This window comes from Oncorhynchus mykiss, unplaced genomic scaffold, assembly GCF_013265735.2.
Source record: "Oncorhynchus mykiss isolate Arlee unplaced genomic scaffold, USDA_OmykA_1.1 un_scaffold_369, whole genome shotgun sequence".
Lineage (NCBI taxonomy): Eukaryota > Metazoa > Chordata > Actinopteri > Salmoniformes > Salmonidae > Oncorhynchus > Oncorhynchus mykiss.
This window is the reverse complement of record NW_023493816.1, coordinates 70,671-90,407: the sequence shown is the minus strand read 5'-3', so window position 1 is coordinate 90,407 and position 19,737 is coordinate 70,671. Positions and strand designations below refer to the sequence as shown.

The 19,737-nt window shown below is 46.0% G+C and overlaps 1 protein-coding gene across 2 annotated transcripts in view; it reads right to left on the bottom strand.

The window, feature by feature from the left end:
* si:zfos-911d5.4 overlaps positions 1–19,737 on the bottom strand; it is a 40,173-nt gene that overhangs the window by 6,679 nt on the left and 13,757 nt on the right. For both annotated transcript variants that reach the window (XM_036973948.1, XM_036973949.1), the window contains exons 5-7: positions 13,262–13,490; positions 12,877–12,974; positions 12,403–12,525 (exon numbers count right to left, since the gene is read on the bottom strand). In XM_036973948.1, the coding sequence (XP_036829843.1) occupies positions 12,403–12,525; positions 12,877–12,974; positions 13,262–13,490 (450 nt within the window). The remainder of the gene's footprint in view (positions 1–12,402; positions 12,526–12,876; positions 12,975–13,261; positions 13,491–19,737) is intronic.

The window sequence follows — 19,737 nt, the reverse complement described above, 5'->3', positions numbered from 1 at the left end:
CACTAAGTTGACTGTGCCTTTAAACAGCTTGGAAAATTCAAGAAAATTATGTCATGGCTTTAGAAGCTTCTGATAGGCTAATTGACATCATTTGAGTGAATTGGAGATGTACCTGTGGATGTATTTCAAGGCCTACCTTCAAATTCAATACCTCTCTGCTGGACATCATGGGAAAATCAAAAGAAATCAGCAAAGACCTCAGAAAAGACCTCCACAAGTCTGGTTCATCCTTGGGAGCAGTTTCCAAATGCCTGAAGGTACCACGTTCATCTGTACAAACAATAGTACGCAAGTATAAACACCATGGGACCACGCACCCGTCATCCAGTTCAGGAAGGTGGTGTGTTCTGTCTCCTAGAGATGAACGTACTATGGTGCGAAAAGTGCAAATCAATCCCAGAACAACAGCAAAGGACCTTGTGAAGATGCTGGAGGAAACAGGTACAAAAACACAGTAAAACGAGTCCTATAATCGACATAACCTGAAAGGCCGCTCAGCAAGGAAGAAGCCCCTGCTCCAAAACCGCCATAAAAAAAGCCAGACTACGGGTTGCAACTGCACATGGGAACGAAGATCGTACTTTTTGGAGAAATGTCCTCTGGTCTGATGGAACAAAAATAGAACTGTTTGGCCATAATGACCATCGTTATGTTTGGAGGAAAAAGGGGGAGGCTTGCAAGCCGAAGAACACCATCCCAACCGTGAAGCATGGTGGTGGCAACATCATGTTGTGGCAGGTGCTTTGCTGCAGGAGGGACTGGTACACTTCACAAAATAGATGGCATCATGAGGAAAGAGAAAGTATGCAGATATATTGAAGCAACATCAAGGCATCAGTCAGGAAGATCTGATCTCGCCAGCCTGGCCCCCAGATCCGTTTGTGGTCTTGCCAACTACATTGTCAATCCAATGTCTGGCATGATAGTTCCATAAGGAGTTGACAAGAGCGCAGGAACAGACTGGCACCCAGGCTACATTATAACCCCGCCCACCCAGGCTACATTATAACCCCGCCCACCCAGGCTACATTATAACCCCGCCCACCCAGGCTACATTATAACCCCGCCCACCCAGGCTACATTATAATCCCACCCAGGCTACATTATAATCCCGCCCACCCAGGCTACATTATAACCCCGCCCACCCAGGCTACATTATAACCCCGCCCACCCAGGCTACATTATAACCCCCCCCCACCCAGGTTACATTATAATCCCACCCAGGCACAATCGGCCCAGCGTCATCCGGGTTAGGGTTTGACCAGGCGGTCATTGTAAATAAGAATGTTCTTTAACAGACTTGCCTAGTTAAAAAAAAAAAAAGGTTAGATATTGTACAACTCTTTCTCCCTCTGATTTGGTCTCTGTCTAGAGTTACAGGTATTACCATCAGAGAGGACCTCAGGGGGTTGTAACTGGTCCAGGCTCTGAGAGGGGAGATGGGGAGAGGGATAGGAGAGGCCTGTGTGTGAGCCTCCACTGAGAGCACAGAGCCCTGAGGGTGAAGGGAGGGAGTGGAGGGAGTCACACAAAAGAACTAACCATCTCCTCCCTCTTATTTTGTGTGTCAGGGGACTTGTCAGGATGACTTCATCCAGCCCTCACAAGTCCCTCACATTTCAACGAGACAACTCCTTTTCTCTGTTCTTTACTTACTGTCTGGTGTGTCACAAGTCCTACCGCCGGTTCACCCTCTCAGAGCTGACGACAGACAGCTCACTTTCCTTTGAGGGAAATGACTTCTGTTGTCAATGTCTGACAGTGAGCCATCTTCTCTGAATGGAGACTGGTGTCCCTGTAGGATTCTATAATCTGACCTTTGTTATCTCCTCTGAATGGAGACTGGTGTCCCTGTAGGATTCTATAATCTGACCTTTGTTATCTCCTCTGAATGGAGACTGGTGTCCCTGTGGTCTCCCTGTAGGATTCTATAATCTTCTCTGAATGGAGACTGGTGTCCCTGTAGGATTCTATAATCTGACCTTTGTTATCTCCTCTGAATGGAGACTGGTGTCCCTGTGGTCTCCCTGTAGGATTCTATAATCTGACCTTTGTTATCTCCTCTGAATGGAGACTGGTGTCCCTGTGGTCTCCCTGTAGGATTCTATAATCTTCTCTGAATGGAGACTGGTGTCCCTGTGGTCTCCCTGTAGGATTCTATAATCTTCTCTGAATGGAGACTGGTGTCCCTGTGGTCTCCCTGTAGGATTCTATAATCTTCTCTGAATGGAGACTGGTGTCCCTGTGGTCTCCCTGTAGGATTCTATAATCTTCTCTGAATGGAGACTGGTGTCCCTGTGGTCTCCCTGTAGGATTCTATAATCTTCTCTGAATGGAGACTGGTGTCCCTGTGGTCTCCCTGTAGGATTCTATAATCTTCTCTGAATGGAGACTGGTGTCCCTGTGGTCTCCCTGTAGGATTCTATAATCTTCTCTGAATGGAGACTGGTGTCCCTGTGGTCTCCCTGTAGGATTCTATAATCTTCTCTGAATGGAGACTGGGGTCCCTGTAGGATTCTATAATCTTCTCTGAATGGAGACTGGGGTCCCTGTAGGATTCTATAATCTGACCTTTGTTATTCCTAAATCTAGAGCTGACTGAGGGTCAGCCTGGTGAACCATGAAGATGGGGGTCAGCCTGGTGAACCATGAAGACTGGGGGTCAGCCTGATGAACCATGAAGACTGGGGGTCAGCCTGATGAACCATGAAGACTGGGGGTCAGCCTGGTGAACCATGAAGATGGGGGTCAGCCTGGTGAACCATGAAGACTGGGGGTCAGCCTGGTGAACCATGAAGACTGGGGGTCAGCCTGATGAACCATGAAGACTGGGGGTCAGCCTGATGAACCATGAAGACTGGGGGTCAGCCTGATGAACCATGAAGACTGGGGGTCAGCCTGATGAACCATGAAGACTGGAGGTCAGCCTGATGAACCAAACTACTCAGTAATCTCCTCCATGAAGACTGGGGGTCAGTCTGATGAACCAAACTACTCAGTAATCTCCATGAAGACTGGGGGTCAGCCTGATGAACCAAACTACTCAGTAATCTCCTCCATGAAGACTGGGGGTCAGTCTGATGAACCAAACTACTCAGTAATCTCCTCCATGAAGACTAGGGGTCAGTCTGATGAACCAAACTACTCAGTAATCTCCATGAAGACTGGGGGTCAGTCTGATGAACCAAACTACTCAGTAATCTCCATGAAGACTGGGGATCAGCCTGATGAACCAAACTACTCAGTAATCTCCATGAAGACTGGGGGTCAGCCTGATGAACCAAACTACTCAGTAATCTCCATGAAGACTGGGGGTCAGCCTGATGAACCAAACTACTCAGTAATCTCCATGTAGACTGGGGGTCAGCCTGATGAACCAAACTACTCAGTAATCTCCTCCATGAAGACTGGGGGTCAGGCTGATGAACCAAACTACTCAGTAATCTCCATGAAGACTGGGGGTCAGTCTGATGAACCAAACTACTCAGTAATCTCCTCCATGAAGACTGGGGGTCAGTCTGATGAACCAAACTACTCAGTAATCTCCATGAAGACTGGGGGTCAGCCTGATGAACCAAACTACTCAGTAATCTCCATGAAGACTGGGGGTCAGCCTGATGAACCAAACTACTCAGTAATCTCCATGTAGACTGGGGGTCAGCCTGATGAACCAAACTACTCAGTAATCTCCTCCATGAAGACTGGGGGTCAGTCTGATGAACCAAACTACTCAGTAATCTCCTCCATGAAGACTGGGGGTCAGTCTGATGAACCAAACTACTCAGTAATCTCCTCCATGAAGACTGGGGGTCAGTCTGATGAACCAAACTACTCAGTAATCTCCATGAAGACTGGGGATCAGCCTGATGAACCAAACTACTCAGTAATCTCCATGAAGACTGGGGGTCAGCCTGATGAACCAAACTACTCAGTAATCTCCTCCATGAAGACTGGGGGTCAGTCTGATGAACCAAACTACTCAGTAATCTCCTCCATGAAGACTGGGGGTCAGTCTGATGAACCAAACTACTCAGTAATCTCCATGAAGACTGGGGGTCAGTCTGATGAACCAAACTACTCAGTAATCTCCTCCATGAAGACTGGGGGTCAGTCTGATGAACCAAACTACTCAGTAATCTCCATGAAGACTGGGGGTCAGCCTGATGAACCAAACTACTCAGTAATCTCCATGAAGACTGGGGGTCAGCCTGATGAACCAAACTACTCAGTAATCTCCATGTAGACTGGGGGTCAGCCTGATGAACCAAACTACTCAGTAATCTCCATGAAGACTGGAGGTCAGCCTGATGAACCAAACTACTCAGTAATCTCCATGAAGACTAGGGATCAGCCTGATGAACCAAACTACTCAGTAATCTCCATGAAGACTGGGGGTCAGCCTGATGAACCAAACTACTCAGTAATCTCCATAAAGACTGGAGTTCAGCCTGATGAACCAAACTACCCAGTAATCTCCTCCATGAAGACTGGGGGTCAGTCTGATGAACAATGTAGACTGGAGGTCAGCCTGATGAACCATGTAGACTGGAGGTCAGCCTGATGAACCAAACTACTCAGTAATCTCCTCCATGAAGACTGGGGATCAGCCTGATGAACCAAACTACTCAGTAATCTCCATGAAGACTGGGGGTCAGCCTGGTGATCCATGAAGACTGGGGGTCAGCCTGATGAACCAAACTACTCAGTAATCTCCTCCATGATGACTGGAGGTCAGCCTGATGAACCATGAAGACTGGAGGTCAGCCTGATGAACCAAACTACTCAGTAATCTCCTCCATGAAGACTGGGGGTCAGCCTGATGAACCAAACTACTCAGTAATCTCCTCCATGAAGACTGGGGGTCAGTCTGATGAACAATGTAGACTGGAGGTCAGTCTGATGAACCAAACTACTCAGTAATCTCCTCCATGAAGATGGGGGTCAGCCTGATGAACCATGTAGACTGGGGGTCAGCCTGATGAACCATGTAGACTGGAGGTCAGTCTGATGAACCAAACTACTCAGTAATCTCCATGAAGACTGGGGGTCAGCCTGATGAACCAAACTACTCAGTAATCTCCTCCATGAAGACTGGGGGTCAGTCTGATGAACCAAACTACTCAGTAATCTCCATGAAGACTGGGGGCCAGCCTGATGAACCAAACTACTCAGTAATCTCCATAAAGACTGGGGATCAGCCTGATGAACCAAACTACTCAGTAATCTCCATGAAGACTGGGGATCAGCCTGATGAACCAAACTACTCAGTAATCTCCATGAAGACTGGGGGCCAGCCTGATGAACCAAACTACTCAGTAATCTCCATGAAGACTGGGGGTCAGCCTGATGAACAATGTAGACTGGAGGTCAGCCTGATGAACCATGTAGACTGGAGGTCAGCCTGATGAACCAAACTACTCAGTAATCTCCATGTAGCCTAACTCTCACATAAACATGTTTTTTCTTGAATGCTGAGTATCTCATGTATAATTAATATGCTGTTTAACTGATAGAAGTACAAAAAACCAAAATGTGTTCAATTAGTGGTGTGGTTTTCATATCAGCCCTTTTGGGCTTCCAACCTGGACCCCAGTTTCTATCTGCACCGTTTCCCAACCTGGACCCCAGTTTCTATCTGCACCGTTTCCCAACCTGGACCCCAGTTTCTATCTGCACCGTTTCCCAACCTGGACCCCAGTTTCTATCTGCACCGTTTCCCAACCTGGACCCCAGTTTCTATCTGCACCGTTTCCCAACCTGGACCCCAGTTTCTATCTGCACCGTCCGCCTTCCAACCTGAACACCGTTTCACCGTTGTCTTTCACTTCTTTGGTGCGAATAAATAAAACCAAGGATCTAGAAATGACTATTTTCTGCCTGTAGATACTGGAGTGAGAGATACACTACAGTTCCAAAGTTTGGGGTCACTTAGAAATGTCCTTGAAAAAAAAAAAAATGCAAATTTTTGTCCGTTAAAATATCATCAAATTGATCAGAAATGCAGTGTAGACATTGCTAATATTGTAAATGACTTGTAGCTGGAAACGGCTGATTAATGGAATATCTACATAGGTGTACAGAGGCCCATTATCAGCAACCATCACTCCTGTGTTTCAATGGCACGTTGTGTTAGCTAATCCAAGTTTAGTCTTTTTTTTAAATGATAATTGATCATTAGAAAACCCTTTTGCAATTATCTTAGCACAGCTGAAAACTGGCCTTCTTTAGACTGGTTGAGTATCTGGAGCATCAGTATTTGTGGGTTCGATTACAGGCTCAAAATGGCCAGAAACAAAGATCTTTTTTCTGAAACTCGTCAGTCTATTCTTGTTCTGAGAAATGAAGGCTATTCCATGCGAGAAATTGCCAAGAAATTGAAGATCTCGTACAATGCTGTGTACTACTCCCTTCACAGAACAGAGCAAACTGGCTCTAACCAGAATAGAAAGAGTGGGAGTTCCCGGTGCACAACTGAGCAAGAGGACAAGTACATTAGAGTGCCTAGTTTGAGAAACAGACACCTCACAAGTTCTCAACTGGCAGCTTCATTAAAAAGTACCCGTCTCAACGTCAACAGTGAAGAGGTAACTCCAGGATGCTGGCCTTCTAGGCAGAGTTGCAAAGAAAAAGCCATATCTCAGACTGGCCAATAAAAACATACATATCTACCTCCATCACTCCAGTATCCCTGTCTCCTTCCCCCTATACATATCTACCTCCATCACTCCAGTATCCCTGTCACCTTCCCCCTATACACATCATCACTCCCGTATCCCTGTCTCCTTCCCCCTATACATACAGTGCCTTGCGAAAGTATTCAGCCCCCTTGAACTTTGCGACCTTTTGCCACATTTCAGGCTTCAAACATAAAGATATAAAACTTTTTTTTTGTGAAGAATCAACAACAAGTGGGACACAATCACGAAGTGGAACGACATTTATTGATATTTCAAACTTTTTTAACAAATCAAAAACTGAAAAATTGGGCGTGCAAAATTATTCAGCCCCTTTACTTTCAGTGCAGCAAACTCTCTCCAGAAGTTCAGTGAGGATCTCTGAATGATCCAATGTTGACCTAAATGACTAATGATGATAAATACAATCCACCTGTGTGTAATCAAGTCTCCGTATAAATGCACCTGCACTGTGATAGTCTCAGAGGTCCGTTAAAAGCGCAGAGAGCATCATGAAGAACAAGGAACACACCAGGCAGGTCCGAGATACTGTTGTGAAGAAGTTTAAAGCCGGATTTGGATACAAAAAGATTTCCCAAGCTTTAAACATCCCAAGGAGCACTGTGCAAGCGATAATATTGAAATGGAAGGAGTATCAGACCACTGCAAATCTACCAAGACCTGGCCGTCCCTCTAAACTTTCAGCTCATACAAGGAGAAGACTGATCAGAGATGCAGCCAAGAGGCCCATGATCACTCTGGATGAACTGCAGAGATCTACAGCTGAGGTGGGAGACTCTGTCCATAGGACAACAATCAGTCGTATATTGCACAAATCTGGCCTTTATGGAAGAGTGGCAAGAAGAAAGCCATTTCTTAAAGATATCCATAAAAAGTGTTGTTTAAAGTTTGCCACAAGCCACCTGGGAGACACACCAAACATGTGGAAGAAGGTGCTCTGGTCAGATGAAACCAAAATTGAACTTTTTGGCAACAATGCAAAACGTTATGTTTGGCGTAAAAGCAACACAGCTGAACACACCATCCCCACTGTCAAACATGGTGGTGGCAGCATCATGGTTTGGGCCTGCTTTTCTTCAGCAGGGACAGGGAAGATGGTTAAAATTGATGGGAAGATGGATGGAGCCAAATACAGGACCATTCTGGAAGAAAACCTGACGGAGTCTGCAAAAGACCTGAGACTGGGACGGAGATTTGTCTTCCAACAAAACAATGATCCAAAACATAAAGCAAAATCTACAATGGAATGGTTCAAAACTAAACATATCCAGGTGTTAGAATGGCCAAGTCAAAGTCCAGACCTGAATCCAATCGAGAATCTGTGGAAAGAACTGAAAACTGCTGTTCACAAATGCTCTCCATCCAACCTCACTGAGCTCGAGCTGTTTTGCAAGGAGGAATGGGAAAAAAATTCAGTCTCTCGATGTGCAAAACTGATAGAGACATACCCCAAGCGACTTACAGCTGTAATCGCAGCAAAAGGTGGCGCTACAAAGTATTAACTTAAGGGGGCTGAATAATTTTGCACGCCCAATTTCTCAGTTTTTGATTTGTTAAAAAAGTTTGAAATATCCAATAAATGTCGTTCCACTTCATGATTGTGTCCCACTTGTTGTTGATTCTTCACAAAAAAATACAGTTTTATATCTTTATGTTTGAAGCCTGAAATGTGGCAAAAGGTCGCAAAGTTCAAGGGGGTCGAATACTTTCGCAAGGCACTGTATGTATAGGGGGAAGGAGACAGGGATACGGGAGTGATGATGTGTATAGGGGGAAGGTGACAGGGATACTGTAGTGATGGATATGTAAGGTGACTAGGCATCAGGATATACGATAGAGTAGCAGCAGCAGCAGTGTAAACCGATGAAGCAACAGGGATAACAGGACCAGCCGGAAGCCAGTAGAGACCCAGCTAGCACCAATAACCATTTAGCTTCATTCACATCCCAGACCCACTTACTTTACGTCCCTACAACATAAGTGCATTTGCTGCGGGGAGGTTAGAGTAGGAATCTCCCCCCCCCCCTTTTTTCCCCCCTCTCTCTCCCCCCCGCTCTCTTTCTTCAATGGGGTTGTCTGGTTGTCTGGCATGACTTGGCGGAGCTACAATCTACGACTGATTTAATTTAACCCTTTACAAACATGTCTTAATGTCATTAACCCCCAGAGCATTCACCGACCGCCTCTCTGTGACTCCATTAACTAAAGCAAAATGGGGTTTAAAAAGAGCATATTGATGCTGAGCAGCATTATAAAAAGGCTGATTATCAAGACAAGACACACAAAACCAAAAAAAAAAAAATGGGCCAAAGTGTCTGTTAACTGGTTTATGTGGGATTCAACATAACAGATGGGAACAGGGTTCTGAATTAGAATCTACGCCGTGTGTCCCACACCGCACCCTAGTCAGTGCACTACTTCTGACCAGGACCCATAGGTAATAGGGTGGCATTTTGGGAGCCAGTAGTAACCTAGGACTACTAGATCGCATAGACAGACAATGGAGAATCAACTGCCGGGATGACATCATCAACTCAGAGCAATAACAGAACGTTACAATACACGTGAGTGTTTTAGTATGCATGTGACTGGGGCCCCTGGACAGGATATGATACAGACCTGGGGCCCCTGGACAGGATATGATACAGACCTGTGGCCCCTAGACAGTGGGTAGGATATGATACAGACCTGTGACCCCTAGACAGTGGGTAGGATATGATACAGACCTGTGACCCCTAGACAGTGGGTAGGATATGATATGATACAGACCTGTGGCCCCTAGACAGTGGGTAGGATATGATACAGACCTGTGGCCCCTAGACAGTGGGTAGGATACGATACAGACCTGTGTCCCCTAGACAGTGGGTAGGATACGCTACAGACCTGTGTCCCCTAGACAGTGGGTAGGATACGCTACAGACCTGTGTCCCCTAGACAGTGGGTAGGATATGATATGATACAGACCTGTGTCCCCTAGACAGTGGGTAGGATATGATATGATACAGACCTGTGTCCCCTAGACAGTGGGTGGGATATGATATGATACAGACCTGTGGCCCCTAGACAGTGGGTAGGATATGATACAGACCTGTGTCCACTGGACAGTGGGTAGGATATGATACAGACCTGTGTCCACTGGACAGTGGGTAGGATATGATACAGGCCTGTGAACCCTAGACAGTGGGTAGGATACGATACAGACCTGTGGCCCCTGGACAGTGGGTAGGAGGTAGCCTAGTGGTTTCTGCACCTGAACAAGGCAGTTAACCCACTGTTCCCCGATAGGCCGTCATTGTAAATAAGAATTTGTTCTTAACAGACTTGCCTAGTTGAATAAAAAAGGTTAAAAAAATAATTGAGGGCAATTTTTAAAAAACGTATTCAAATTTATTAATAGTCAATTCTCATCTTCTAACCATTGTGTTAAATCTAAAACATGGATTTCCACATGTTAATGTTTCACCCAATGAACAAAAAGAGGGCTTGAGAATGATGGCATCGTCCTACAAGGATGAGGGGGTGGATGGACTGAATACACAGTAGACAGATGACTAACATCCACCAGGCCTATTGAGTTATCTTCAATACAGAGACGCACATGGGATCTCTCCGCCGTACTCTTCACCGTGGCTCGGCGCTCAGCAGAGATAATAGAACGACAGAGATAATAGAACGACAGAGTTTAATTAGCCACCGTTACATTAAAAAGGGTAGCGTTCATCACCGGTCTGGTGCTCTGTGAGTGGGCACAGTGCCGCTGTGCTACACTGCTACAGCGAAGAACAGACACCTGGGACTCTGCAGCACTTGTCTTTGTGTAATTGCCCACAAGCTCAGAGGACTCCTACACACTCTGCGGCAAGGGGTTTCTATACACACTGGAGATAATTATTTTAAAAATCACTGCCTTTTCTTTGAAGAGCTTTTTTTCCAATTATGGAGAAAATAAATCTGAAACCGAGGGTAATTTCCACCACAATTTGAATCTGTTAAAAAATGCTTTGTGTTTTATTACTGGACCAAACACATTCTTCAGAAAACTTTCCCAAATGAGGAAAGTGCAAAAAAAATTGGGCTGCTATCAAACTTAATACAGAAGACAACCTGAGGTAACGGCCACAGGACAGCTGTAATCTCCAGGACCTGAGGTAACGGGCACAGTGAGGTAACGGCCACAGGACAGCTGTAATCTCCAGGACCTGAGGTAACGGCCACAGGACAGCTGTAATCTCCAGGACCTGAGGTAATGGCCACAGTGAGGTAACGGCCACAGTGAGGACAGCTGTAATCTCCAGGACCTGAGGTAACGGCCACAGTGAGGACAGCTGTAATCTCCAGGACCTGAGGTAACGGCCACAGTGAGGACAGCTGTAATCTCCAGGACCTGAGGTAACGGCCACAGGACAGCTGTAATCTCCAGGACCTGAGGTAACGGCCACAGTGAGGACAGCTGTAATCTCCAGGACCTGAGGTAACGGCCACAGTGAGGACAGCTGTAATCTCCAGGACCTGAGGTAACGGCCACAGTGAGGACAGCTGTAATCTCCAGGACCTGAGGTAACGGCCACAGTGAGGACAGCTGTAATCTCCAGGACCTGAGGTAACGGCCACAGTGAGGTAACGGCCACAGTGAGGTAACGGCCACAGTGAGGTAACGGCCACAGTGAGGTAACGGCCACAGTGAGGTAACGGCCACAGTGAGGTAACGGCCACAGTGAGGTAACGGCCACAGTGAGGTAACGGCCACAGTGAGGACAGCTGTAATCTCCAGGACCTGAGATAACGGCCACAGCGAGGTAAAGGCCACAGCGAGGTAACGGCCACAGCGAGGTAACGGCCACAGTGAGGTAACGGCCACAGTGAGGTAACGGCCACAGTGAGGACAGCTGTAATCTCCAGGACCTGAGATAAAGTTGGTTTGTATTGTATAAGTCGGAAATCTGAATCAAGAAGCAGAAATATTCAACATAATATTACCAACTGAGCAAATATCATTTAAAATAAAATAATGAAGTAACCACTAAGATGTTGTGTGAATTCCACAGTCGAAGCGTAACTGAATTCCACAGTCGAAGCGTAACTGAATTCCACAGTCGAAGCGTAACTGAATTCCACAGTCGAAGCGTAACTGAATTCCACAGTCGAAGCGTAACTGAATTCCACAGTCGAAGCGTAACTGAATTCCACAGTCGAAGCGTAACTGAATTCCACAGTCGAAGCGTAACTGAATTCCACAGTCGAAGCGTAACTGAATTCCTGTTCCATCTCAGTACAGCAGTAAGGGTTCCTAAGCACTCGGTCAGAGTGACGATCAGGTTTGGACAAAAGGCCAACTGGAGCAGCCGAAAATACACGGACGACGCTGAGCCAATTGTGCGCCGCCCTATGGGATTCCCGATCATGGCCGGTTGTGATACAACCCGGGATCGAACTAGGGTCTGTGGTGAAGCCTCTAGCGCTGAGATGCAGTGCCTTAGACCGCTGAGTCACTCGGGAACCCTAAAACCCCAATCCCTAACGCTTTTCACTCTTCTCCGTCCCCGATTTCAGATCCTAGTCTGGCCAAGGAGTTGTAGAGGCAAGCCACTCCTCTTTCTAAGCCCTTGTGTTGGGTCTTTCAGTCATTGAGCAGAATCACAACAGCATCAACCAGTCACAGCTCAATACTGGTTGTCACGACGACGGCCGCGGGGCGGGGTGCACTAACCTGAGGGGCGTGTCCCAGCAGAGCCCACAGCGAATTAGCAGACAGCGTTTTGATCTTGAAGAACTCCATGGTGTCAGTCTCCTGGCGGTCCAGAGCGATGTAAGGACAGCTCCGGAAGTCTCCCTTCACACCAAGTACAGACAAACTTTAATTAAAAAAATTAATGACACACACTTCACAGTAAAACAATTTTAAAAAAAAGAGGTAATAAACAGCATCTTTTGGTTTCAGAACAACACTTGAAGAAGTAGAAGCATCATTATGAATAAAATAGACAAATACAAGGCTATGGGAGTCCTGAGGGACTCCGTTGGTAGAGCACGGCGCTGGTACCTCGCGGAGTGTGGGTTCGATTCCCGGGGCCACCCATATTTATAATGTACTCACACACACACACACACGACTGTTATTGGTTTAGGATAAACACGTCTGCGAAATGTCAGATATTAATATCCATCAAGTTGTAAAAGCCACCTTGAGCTGCTCTCCTCCCTGTAGTCTGACCAGGTCCCAGGTCCCCATTTTCCTCACCACTTGTTTCAGCTCCCCTATCTGACGGTACGACAGGTGACCTGCAGGACATGGAGGAAACAAAAAAAAACCCACAGGATTTACAAAACGCTTAAACACATGCAAATGAGCATCTGTCTACCTTCAGCAGTACAGCAAGCAATGAAGGGCAGACTAGGCTAACAGTGGTAACTATAGATTAGCTTAGAAATATTGAAAAGCTCCCTTATTTCACTATATTTTTGGGAAATATGACAGTTTAAAGTCTTTTCTCATCCAAGACATCCATTTTTGTTTAAAAAAAATAAAATAAAAAGTATTTGTGACCCACAACCCCTCCTCCACTCACCAGACAGCCAGGCAGGAGTCAGGGCGTCTGATATCCAGGCTACATAGCCCTCTCTGAAGGAGTGGAGGAACTCATCTATTTGACTGTGGGAGACCAGCTCCCTCCTCTTCCTCAACTCTTCATCTAGCTGGCAGTCTGGGGCGAGGAAGACTAGCCTGGGAAGGAAGAGCTCCTGACGCACCGACAGGCCGCTCCTCCTCAGGTACTGCCACAGGTTAGTTGTCTTGGTCTGGAGGATATATATATAGAGATCATAGGTTAGTTGTCTTCTTCTGGAGGAGATATATATAGATACAGGTTACCCGTCTTGGTCTGGAGGATATATATATATATATATATAGATCACAGGTTACCCATCTTGGTCTGGAGGATATATATATATATATATATATATAGATCACAGGTTACCTGTCTTGGTCTAGAGGATATACAGTGCCTTGCGAAAGTATTCGGCCCCCTTGATCTTTGCGACCTTTTGCCACATTTCAGGCTTCAAACATAAAGATATAAAACTGTATTTTTTTGTGAAGAATCAACAACAAGTGGGACACAATCATGAAGTGGAACGACATTTATTGGATATTTCAAACTTTAACAAATCAAAAACTGAAAAATTGGGCGTGCAAAATTATTCAGCCCCCTTAAGTTAATACTTTGTAGCGCCACCTTTTGCTGCGATTACAGCTGTAAGTCGCTTGGGGTATGTCTCTATCAGTTTTGCACATCGAGAGACTGACATTTTTTCCCATTCCTCCTTGCAAAACAGCTCGAGCTCAGTGAGGTTGGATGGAGAGCATTTGTGAACAGCAGTTTTCAGTTCTTTCCACAGATTCTCGATTGGATTCAGGTCTGGACTTTGACTTGGCCATTCTAACACCTGGATATGTTTATTTTTGAACCATTCCATTGTAGATTTTGCTTTATGTTTTGGATCATTGTCTTGTTGGAAGACAAATCTCCGTCCCAGTCTCAGGTCTTTTGCAGACTCCATCAGGGTTTCTTCCAGAATGGTCCTGTATTTGGCTCCATCCATCTTCCCAGCAATTTTAAACATCTTCCCTGTCCCTGCCGAAGAAAAGCAGGCCCAAACTATGATGCTGCCACCACCATGTTTGACAGTGGGGATGGTGTGTTCAGCTGTGTTGCTTTTACGCCAAACATAACGTTTTGCATTGTTGCCAAAAAGTTCAATTTTGGTTTCATCTGACCAGAGCACCTTCTTCCACATGTTTGGTGTGTCTCCCAGGTGGCTTGTGGCAAACTTTAAATAACACTTTTTATGGATATCTTTAAGAAATGGCTCTCTTCTTTCCACTCTTCCATAAAGGCCAGATTTGTGCAATATGCGACTGATTGTTGTCCTATGGACAGAGTCTCCCACCTCAGCTGTAGATCTCTGCAGTTCATCCAGAGTGATCATGGGCCTCTTGGCTGCATCTCTGATCAGTCTTCTCCTTGTATGAGCTGAAAGTTTAGAGGGACGGCCAGGTCTTGATAGATTTGCAGTGGCCTGATACTCCTTCCATTTCAATATTATCGCTTGCACAGTGCTCCTTGGGATGTTTAAAGCTTGGGAAATCTTTTTGTATCCAAATCCGGCTTTAAACTTCTTCACAACAGTATCTCGGACCTGCCTGGTGTGTTCCTTGTTCTTCATGATGCTCTCTGCGCTTTTAACGGACCTCTGAGACTATCACAGTGCAGGTGCATTTATACGGAGACTTGATTACACACAGGTGGATTGTATTTATCATCATTAGTCATTTAGGTCAACATTGGATCATTCAGAGATCCTCACTGAACTTCTGGAGAGAGTTTGCTGCACTGAAAGTAAAGGGGCTGAATAATTTTGCACGCCCAATTTTTCAGTTTTTGATTTGTTAAAAAAGTTTGAAATATCCAATAAATGTCGTTCCACTTCATGATTGTGTCCCACTTGTTGTTGATTCTTCACAAAAAAATACAGTTTTATATCTTTATGTTTGAAGCCTGAAATGTGGCAAAAGGTCGCAAAGATCAAGGGGGCCGAATACTTTCGCAAGGCACTGTATATATATATAGATATCACAGGTTACCTGTCTTGGTCTAGAGGGGATATATATAGAGATCACAGGTTACCTGTCTTGGTCTAGAGGATATATAGAGATCACAGGTTACCTGTCTTGGTCTGGAGGATATATATATATATATATAGATACAGGTTATCTGTCTTGGTCTGGAGGGGGTATAGCTTACAGAACAGGGCGGTGGGCAGCTGAGTGAAAATGGAGGAAAACTAAACTTCCGGAGGACCTATCATCCTTCCACTCCCTCCTCTCTACCTTCTCTTCCTCTGTATCTGCTGTTAAAGTCACGTTCTATCATCCTTCCACTCCCTCCTCTCTACCTTCTCTTCCTCTGTATCTGCTGTTAAAGTCACGTTCTATCATCCTTCCACTCCCTCCTCCCTACCTTCTCTTCCTCTGTATCTGCTGTTAAAGCCACGTTCTATCATCCTTCCACTCCCTCCTCTCTACCTTCCTCTGTATCTGCTGTTAAAGTCACGTTTTATCATCCTTCCACTCCCTCCTCTGTATCTGCTGTTAAAGTCACGTTTTATCATCCTTCCACTCCCTCCTTCCTACCTTCTCTTCCTCTGTATCTGCTGTTAAAGCCACGTTCTATCATCCTTCCACTCCCTCCTCTCTACCTTCCTCTGTATCTGCTGTTAAAGTCACGTTCTATCATCCTTCCACTCCCTCCTCTCTACCTTCCTCTGTATCTGCTGTTAAAGTCACGTTCTATCATCCTTCCACTCCCTACCTTCTCTTCCTCTGTATCTGCTGTTAAAGTCACGTTTCTATCATCCTTCCACTCCCTCCTCTCTACCTTCTCTTCCTCTGTATCTGCTGTTAAAGTCACGTTCTATCATCCTTCCACTCCCTCCTCTCTACCTTCTCTTCCTCTGTATCTGCTGTTAAAGCCACATTGTATCATCCTTTCACTCCCTCCTCCCTACCTTCTCTTCCTCTGTATCTGCTGTTAAAGCCACGTTCTATCATCCTTCCACTCCCTCCTCTCTACCTTCCTCTGTATCTGCTGTTAAAGTCACGTTTTATCATCCTTCCACTCCCTACCTTCTCTTCCTCTGTATCTGCTGTTAAAGTCACGTTCTATCATCCTTTCACTCCCTCCTCCCTACCTTCTCTTCCTCTGTATCTGCTGTTAAAGCCACATTGTATCATCCTTTCACTCCCTCCTCCCTACCTTCTCTTCCTCTGTATCTGCTGTTAAAGCCACGTTCTATCATCCTTCCACTCCCTCCTCTCTACCTTCCTCTGTATCTGCTGTTAAAGTCACGTTTTATCATCCTTCCACTCCCTACCTTCTCTTCCTCTGTATCTGCTGTTAAAGCCATGTTCTATCATCCTTCCACTCCCTCCTCTCTACCTTCCTCTGTATCTGCTGTTAGTCACGTTTTATCATCCTTCCACTCCCTACCTTCTCTTCCTCTGTATCTGCTGTTAAAGTCACGTTCTATCATCCTTCCACTCCCTCCTCTCTACCTTCTCTTCCTCTGTATCTGCTGTTAAAGTCACGTTCTATCATCCTTCCTCTCTCTACCTTCCTCTGTATCTGCTGTTAAAGTCACGTTCTAGCATCCTTCCACTCCCTCCTCTCTACCTTCCTCTGTATCTGCTGTTAAAGTCACGGTCTATCATCCTTCCACTCCCTCCTCTCTACCTTCTCTTCCTCTGTATCTGCTGTTAAAGTCACGTTCCATCATCCTTCCACTCCCTCCTCTCTACCTTCCTCTGTATCTGCTGTTAAAGTCATATTCTATCATCCTTCCACTCCCTCCTCTCTACCTTCTCTTCCTCTGTATCTGCTGTTAAAGTCACGTTCTATCATCCTTCCACTCCCTCCTCTCTACCTTCCTCTGTATCTGCTGTTAAAGTCATATTCTATCATCCTTCCACTCCCTCCGCTCTTCCTCTGTATCTGCTGTTAAAGTCACGTTCTATCATCCTTTCACTCCCTCCTCTCTACCTTCCTCTGTATCTGCTGTTAAAGTCATGTTCTATCATCCTTCCACTCCCTCCTCTCTTCCTCTGTATCTGCTGTTAAAGTCACGGTCTATCATCCTTCCACTCCCTCCTCTCTACCTTCCTCTGTATCTGCTGTTAAAGTCACGTTCTATCATCCTTCCACTCCCTCCTCTCTACCTTCCTCTGTATCTGCTGTTAAAGCCAAAGACCAAATCATCCTTCCACTCCCTCCTCTCTACCTTCCTCTGTATCTGCTGTTAAAGTCATGTTCTATCATCCTTCCACTTCCTCCTCGCTACCTTCCTCTGTATCTGCTGTTAAAGCCAAAGACCAAATACCCAGCGTCCTAAATAGTGGTCCGTTTGAGTATGCAACATTTTGAAAATCGATCACTTTAAATCGGGCGGCAGGGTAGCCCGGTGGTTAGAGAGGGGAGACAGGTAGCCCGGTGGTTAGAGAGGGGAGACAGGTAGCCCGGTGGTTAGAGAGGGGAGACAGGTAGCCCGGTGGTTAGAGAGGGGAGACAGGTAGCCCGGTGGTTAGAGAGGGGAGACAGGTAGCCCGGTGGTTAGAGAGGGGAGACAGGTAGCCCGGTGGTTAGAGAGGGGAGACAGGTAGCCCGGTGGTTAGAGAGGGGAGACAGGTAGCCCGGTGGTTAGAGAGGGGAGACAGGTAGCCTAGTGGTTAGAGAGGGGAGACAGGTAGCCTAGTGGTTAGAGAGGGGAGACAGGTAGCCTAGTGGTTAGAGAGGGGAGACAGGTAGCCTAGTGGTTAGAGAGGGGAGACAGGTAGCCTAGTGGTTAGAGAGGGGAGACAGGTAGCCTAGTGGTTAGAGAGGGGAGACAGGTAGCCTAGTGGTTAGAGAGGGGAGACAGGTAGCCTAGTGGTTAGAGAGGGGAGACAGGTAGCCTAGTGGTTAGAGAGGGGAGACAGGTAGCCTAGTGGTTAGAGAGGGGAGACAGGTAGCCTAGTGGTTAGAGAGGGGAGACAGGTAGCCTAGTGGTTAGAGAGGGGAGACAGGTAGCCTAGTGGTTAGAGAGGGGAGACAGGTAGCCTAGTGGTTAGAGAGGGGAGACAGGTAGCCTAGTGGTTAGAGAGGGGAGACAGGTAGCCTAGTGGTTAGAGAGGGGAGACAGGTAGCCTAGTGGTTAGAGAGGGGAGACAGGTAGCCTAGTGGTTAGAGATGGGAGACAGGTAGCCTAGTGGTTAGAGAGGGGAGACAGGTAGCCTGGTGGTTAGAAAGGGGAGACAGGTAGCCTAGTGGTTAGAGCAGGTAGCCTAGTGGTTAGAGCGTTGGGCTAGTAACCGGAAGGTTGCAAGTTCAAATCCCCGAGATGACAAGGTACAAATCTGTCGTTCTGCCCCTGAACAGGCAGTTAACTCACTGTTCCTAGGTAGGCCGTCATTGTAAATAATAATTTGTTCTTAACTGACTTGCCTAGTTAAATAAAGGTTAAATAAAAAAATTTGACCAAAGAGGATTTCTGTTCTCATTGAAAAGTGTAAACTAAATGCTTTTGATTTCTGAATGTGTCGGCACCGGGGACTGGGCTGTTATTGAGGTCATGTTAACCAGTTCTGTAGGCTGGCCTATCTATTTAATAACTGAATTGATGGATCAAGCCTTCGTAGTCATTCTGATCTCGTTCCCAATGATCAGTGATATAGTTTATGTTGCTATGCAACGGTTCTGAACTCGCGATGCGCCCGGCCGGCCACGTTTTCCTGTGCCTTTTGATTTGAACATTTGAGAAAGTGTGTACACTTTGGCTTCACTAATAAATATGTTGAAATGGGACCAAATGAGCCGTTTCGGTCTTCAGTCCTTTCTAAAATAGGATAGATGGGCTGTGGTATAAGTTGAATGTGATAGGCTGGTTATAACCAGCCTGAGTAGGCCTATAACCCAGTCCTTTCTAAAATAGGATAGATGGGCTGTGGTATAAGTTGAATGTGATAGGCTTGGTTATAACCAGCTTGAGTAGGCCTATAACCCAGTCCTTTCTAAAATAGGATAGATGGGCTGTGGTATAAGTTGAATGTGATAGGCTTGGTTATAACCAGCTTGAGTAGGCCTATAACCCAGTCCTTTCTAAAATAGGATAGATGGGCTGTGGTATAAGTTGAATGTGATAGGCTTGGTTATAACCAGCCTGAGTAGGCCTATAACCCAGTCCTTTCTAAAATAGGATAGATGGGCTGTGGTATAAGTTGAATGTGATAGGCTTGGTTATAACCAGCCTGAGTAGGCCTATAACCCAGTCCTTTCTAAAATAGGATGGGCTGTGGTATAAGTTGAATGTGATAGGCTTGGTTATAACCAGCCTGAGTAGGCCTATAACCCAGTCCTTTCTAAAATAGGATAGATGGGCTGTGGTATAAGTTGAATGTGATAGGCTTGGTTATAACCAGCCTGAGTAGGCCTATAACCCAGTCCTTTCTAAAATA